Source organism: Triticum aestivum, chromosome 6B (assembly GCF_018294505.1).
Source record: "Triticum aestivum cultivar Chinese Spring chromosome 6B, IWGSC CS RefSeq v2.1, whole genome shotgun sequence".
In the NCBI taxonomy this organism is placed as follows: domain Eukaryota; kingdom Viridiplantae; phylum Streptophyta; class Magnoliopsida; order Poales; family Poaceae; genus Triticum; species Triticum aestivum.
Window position 1 is genome coordinate 470,347,900 of NC_057810.1, and position 6,308 is coordinate 470,354,207.

The window sequence follows — 6,308 nt, forward strand, 5'->3', positions numbered from 1 at the left end:
ACGCAGTTTGTCATCATAAGGGAAACAAACCTAGCACAGCGAACTATATATAGTTGGAACAAAGTTGAGTCATCTATTATTTTGGAACGGAGGGAGTAGCAGGCAGCAGGGGCTTCTTGGTCTGAACGCAGTTTCTCACAAGGAGCGACTTGCATTCGCACTGCACTATTTCTAGCCACGACAGGCAAATAATGCCCTTGGTTCACTGACAGACATGCCATTAGCCACATTAGCCTGTAGCCACGCTCTGCCATACTTCTCACAAAACAAACACGTCCATGAGTTACACTGCATTCAAGCACTATCGTCGGTCTGACCACGCTTTGGCATATACTTGGATAAGACGGCGACAAGTAACACCCCATATAATGGCAACCATGCCTTATACCAAAAGATTAAGGTACCAATTATAGCAGTACAACAGACATCCACGGCCTTAAAATATAGGCCGGATCAGATAGAAAGCCTCAAAATAATACAGGGAGAACAAGCCGAACCATTAAGTGGTTAAGTGTTGCTTTCCGTACCATCGCCGAATTTGGTCTAGTTGAAGTCGGGCTTCTCAGGGTAAGTGCAGCCAGACTGCTGGATGATAACGTTTGCTGCGTAGCAACCGGCCTTTACGCAGTCCTCGATGCTCTTCCCTTGAACCAACTGAGAGAGGAAGCCTCCAACAAACGCATCACCTAATAAGAAACGGGGCATAACAAGTCAGGGGCAACAAGAAAATCCTAACTGAAACCCACTATCCAAATTTCAGATCAGACTGTTGTTTCTGCAGCACTTTTAATGAATATATTCATCAAGCATGCACCTGTCTCAGGTTGTCATGAATGCTGAATTCTCAATATTAACAATCTCAGTTTCAGGTATTTGTGCAGCTAGTGAATGCTAGAGATGAATATCAGGAAGGATAGTTGTATATGTTATGCAACTCTACATCTTAGAATTGTGACTCAAAATCCCCTAAAAAAAAAATTGTGACTCAAAATAGTGGCATTTCTTGCAGAACTGAAATAGCTCCATTATACATTTGACCAATCAGTGCCATTAACAGCTGGTGCAGATGTCCCTTTTTAATATTATTATCATGAGAATTTATTTATTAGCTTACGTCAACATTGTTTTGATATATACTCCCTCTGTAAAGAAATCTAAGAGCGTCTAGATCGCTACCTTAGTCTTATATTTCTTTACGGAGGAGTACATAGCATCATTTTAGTAAGAAGATAAGTATTAGATTTACATGGGCTTTTCATCATGTCTGGTCGTATATTATATATGAAAACTAGAACCCATCAATACTATTTAATGACAGCAACTTTTAAAGCAGTGTCCTTATAACAGTGGCTAGTTCCGAAGCAACAGAAAAATTAAATCAACTCACTATACAAAAGAAAAAAGCATACCAGCGCCATTGGTGTCAACAAGCTTCTCCTTGGGCAATAGGATCACAGGGAATGTTTTCACCTATTCAAAACATAATAATATTTAGGTTTAGCATATTATCTTCACATAAATTGACTTAACTAAATTCTCCATGAAGTTTTAAGTGCCCATTCTTTGATGAATCAAAATTTTGATGTGACATTTGAATAGGCAAACAATTGTGACGAAAACAGATTGCTTTATAAATCTGCCCACAACAGCAGATTTACTGTCAAAGGAAAGAATTTGCTATCTTAAAATACACAATTTTCCTATTTTGTCCTACAGCCAATAATTGGACAAAATCAAACAGAAATATATAGGTTATTTACATTCAAACAAGCAGTTGCAAACCAGCAGGTTGCTATAACTAAGTATGTATAAATGAAGGATAAGCCTGTGATGCAACTGTCATGCATCCAACTGAGAAAGAAAAAAATACCTTCCCATCCTCAGCCACAACTACTGGATCAGCACCCTGAGTAATCACAGCAATCCTCTTTTGTTTCCCAGAAGCCAGAGGCAGTTGTGAGATCTTCAAAGCGATCTCCTCGACATTCTCAGTCTACAAAATCACACATGTAATTTTTCAGCACTGCAATAAGAAAAGAAAATTATTTTTACGAGGATTGAGTAATTACCTCCCACCCACGGACTTTAGAGAAGATCCTTGCCTCAGTTTCATTTCCAAAGATGTAGTCCGCATACCTAAAGTGGTAATACACACAAAACATGTCTTAAACAAATGACCCAAAATCTCCATCAACTACCAAAGTTTAACAGGCTGAAAGATTAGCGCGTGGCAAACATGGGACATCTTTTGACATTGCTTATGCATTTTGAGTTAAGCTCATGTACTATCTCAAATAATGTCCAAAACATTTAGCATCACAGAAGAGCAGGTAAAACTTACGGAAGAACCTTCTCTTGGGCATCACGGAAAAACTCACAGATAAAGGGAGCGGAGAGGTTCATCAAGAAAACCTGGAAACAACATGGTCAATTAAAAACACTGGCGACCACAACTTCACAAGGAACTATTCTGTTCTGAATCTTTACCTTGTTACTTGCAGCAGCATGCTCAGCAACAAGCTGAATAGATTCAGGGGACACCGTAAGGAAAAAGCCAGCAATGTAGATGTATTTTGCTTTCTCAACTGTCAGCAACAAATGTCACGGTTGTCAGGAATTAAGTCATCCACCAAATTACAACAATATAGCGCAGTAGAAGATGATGTACTCCCTCCGTCCTTCAAAGAGTGTACTTCCAACAAAAGTTGGAGGATCAAACTATTTTAAAGTTTGACCGAGTTTGTGCAAAAATATATCAATGTTTGCGAAACCAAATAGGTATATGATGAAAATATATTTTATAATGAATCTAATGCTACTAATTTGATGACATAAATGTTGATGTATTATTATAGAAATACGGTCAAACATAAAAAAGTTTGATTTTCCAACAAAGTTCGAAGCATGCACTCTTTAAAGGACGGAGGGAGTACAGCTCAACTACAGTTTCACACAAAAAAAAGAAACCTCAATTAGTCATTCAGGAAACAAAATATTAATGCTGTGTTTGGATGTATGTATATTCGGCCCCCGAATCATGAACTGGTATTCGCAAGCCTCTAATACAGCTGTTTAGATGGTCACGGTATTGAGTGATGGAAACTTGGCTCAATTTCAAGCGGCACTCCTGCACAGTTGCATGCTCTTTCCCTCGGACAGAGATGCCGACCTCCGTATTGCACTGAAATTGCAAGTCCTGTAAAATTTACCGTTCCGCTCGCCCTCCATAAGAAACAGTAAGGGGCTCGACCACGGCGGCCAGGAGCTCGACCATGGACGGCACTCCCGCATCGAGAGGAGAAGAGAGGTGGAGGCCAGGAGCTCGACCACGCCGGTCAGACAGACACAGAGATGAGGCCCAGGGGACGGAGGCCAGGTTGTGTACGCAAGAATGAGGGGTATGGAGATGACTTAGTCAGAAATTTGCAGTTGAATACTCTAGGCATCCAAACAGAAATTAGAACGGGTTGCACTCTTTAGATTTCAGCTATCCAATATATGTACATCCAAACAGAAAATCTTGAATCACAATCCATTTCTTTAGAACGTTGCACTGTGATTACAAGCTATCCAAGCTGATGTCAGCGTCAATTCAGCAATGAGGAACATGATCCAAGCTAAGAGTTCACAAGAGCTCAAAACAAATACTATACCTAGTGCCCAGTTCTCTGGCTTCTTTAGATGCTCAGATTTGTAGCAGTTCGCTGCAGATAAGTTTGCAATCAATGACCTGACCAGATAGAAAGAATATATATTTCAGATATTGTTAGAGAAGATGCTCAGGATCTAAATGCTGTAAAAGTATGGGATAGAATAATCGCATTGAAGTAATTAAGAAATAAACAATGTGAAGGCTTGTGTGTTTATACCTTGCAAAAGTTATATGGCATTTCGTTTTAAAACTTAGTGCTTCGCTGAAATCAAATAACTTTGTCCACTGTTCTCATCATATACACGTCCCTCCCAAGTCCCGACAAGATTAAAACTTAACTTCATTGAATTACAAAATGACATGCACCACAGGATAGTTCAATAGATGGCATACATGTTTGACAGTGTTTAAAATTTTCCCTAATTAAAGCGAGATGCACACACAACTATTAGAATTTATGGAGAACCTGGATGTATTACACCATCATTCAGAATAGCAGCATACTATCATAGAGCATATACTAAGTTTTCTGGTAATGTTGTGGTCATAATTAAGCAAGTTAGTAAAACAACTAGACGTTACAAATATGAATAATGAATCATCAAACAAAAATGATTTCAAATATAACAGTGTAAAGCCACAAAATAGAAGGAAACGCAATAGTGGTAAGAGAGGTATTATCATAGGTGGCATACCTTTCACCACCAACAACACAGACAGCACATGTGCCTGTAGGAGCAGCCTCATCCTCATAGTAGTGAGCCTAGATGAATACGTTACAAGACCAAGTCAACATTAGTCTGTTAACCAATAGAACAGAAACATTTACATGATAAAATGGCAAGGCGAAAAAAAGCTCAAGAACTAACAGTGACTCCTGCAGCTTTAGCGGCACTCTTCATCTCCTCACCATACTTGTCCTTTCCAATGCAACCCATGTAACTTGTTGCACCAGGAGTTTGAAGCATCCACTGCAGAATATATGATATAAAGTAAACAAACAGATCTAGCAAAATCTTTTGGCTGGTCATGGTTTACTTGTCTTTCGAGCTTACTTGGGCAACCCTGATAGAGTTCTGCGTGGCTCCTGGAACATCATGGAACATCAAAAAGAAGATATAATCAATGAGAAAAATCAACAAGATGAAAAGAAATACCCCCTCCGTCCCAAAATTCTTGTCTTAGATTTGTCTAGATACGAATCTATCAAGTCACGTTTTAGTATTAGATACATCCGTATCTAGTCAAATCTAAGACAAGAATTTTGGACGGAGGGAGTAGCACACTATACATGTTAAAAAAAACATTACCTCCAGCAATATATTCAACATTGCCCTTGCTGGACAACTCATCATACCTGCCAAAAATCACAGTATTGAGGTAAGAAATTATGCCATTGTACAAAAATAACGGCACTGGGATACCTATGGGTGGTGACGACATAGATGCTTACATGGGCAAGTGCTTGTCCTCGGCGAGAATGGCATTGTTCAGCTTGACATCATACCTAAAACAGAGGATGGCATGTCAGCACAGACATGATTACAACACAAGTTACATAATCTCAAGCAGCAGTATAGCATCAAAGCCAAGCACTACGTCCAACCCCTGATCCAGCATTCCAGCGTCAACTGCACCAGCTTACACAGCGCATATCAGGCGACTAGAATTTGGAGATCTATGCCAACAAATTCGGCAAAGAACAGGAACACTAGCCAAATCTGTCGCGCATGGAATTGGCGAACAGAGAAACAGCCGGTGATTGGCGAGATAACTAATTAATCCATTGCATAATTTTGCATAAGTGACATGATGCGCATATATTTCGACTGTCATCAAAAATAAAATTATTGTTCGACTCTTGGTGCCGTGCTGCGCCCGTACGAACTCGCGAAGCACCTTTTGTCGCCTCGGATCTGGTGAGCAGAGGCAACGAGTCCATCGAAGCTAACAAAACTAGACCGTACAGATCCAAAAACTAACGCGAACGGAGACAAAAAAAAAATCAAAACAACAGATCGGAACGCAGAAACCGGGCGGGAGAGATCGGCGCGTACTTAGCGAGGAAGGCCTCGTCGACGACGGCGGAGATGTCGAGAAGGGGGTTGCCCATCCCCAGGAGCACACCCTCGAGGCCGTTGCTCGCCGCCATTCTCTTGCTCCTCTCGACGATGGCTGCGCAAGGAGGCGAGAGCGAGATCTGAGGTCTGCGTTGGCGACTGGCGAGAGGTTGGTTCCAGTGGTGTGGTGGTGGTGGTGGTGGGATGATGGGTGCGGCGGGGGTTTAGTCGGCCTCGACCAAACCTCGCGGGGCCCACCTGTCACAGTCCGTCGCTCTGCGTGGTTGGTGAGCGTTGCATTTGCAGGTGGCGGGACAGTGGAAGACATATCCCACCCAGGGTAATCATTCAATACGGCCGACCGGCCCAACGCTCCGCCGGTCAGAGCATTACTACTAGTACCCCTAAACCCTTAAACCCTCAAAAATAACCGTTTTTTTACGGGTTGAGACAAAAAAATCGTAAAGAATAGAACCTCTTAACCCTTAAACCCTTAAATTTTTTTAGAGGCTCAACCCCTATACTCCTTCCCAGCCTGTAGAAACAGGGGTTGGCAGCCCAACCCCTCGTCGACCTGGTTTCCTCTTCGCTTTCGC

The 6,308-nt window shown here is 41.5% G+C and overlaps 1 protein-coding gene across 1 annotated transcript; it reads right to left on the reverse strand.

Moving 5' to 3' along the window:
* Positions 1 to 366: 366 nt before the first annotated feature.
* Positions 367 to 6,009, reverse strand: LOC123137521 (adenosine kinase 2). Its single transcript, XM_044557309.1, has 13 exons — positions 5,710 to 6,009; positions 5,106 to 5,159; positions 4,963 to 5,009; positions 4,708 to 4,739; positions 4,522 to 4,623; positions 4,348 to 4,415; positions 3,654 to 3,730; positions 2,488 to 2,585; positions 2,342 to 2,412; positions 2,070 to 2,136; positions 1,871 to 1,993; positions 1,410 to 1,470; positions 367 to 686 (listed from the first exon to the last, which is right to left on the reverse strand). The coding sequence occupies exons 1-13, from the start codon at positions 5,802 to 5,804 to the stop codon at positions 544 to 546; spliced, it is 1,038 nt and encodes a 345-aa protein (XP_044413244.1). The 5' UTR covers positions 5,805 to 6,009; the 3' UTR covers positions 367 to 543.
* Between the last annotated feature and the right edge of the window lie 299 nt (positions 6,010 to 6,308).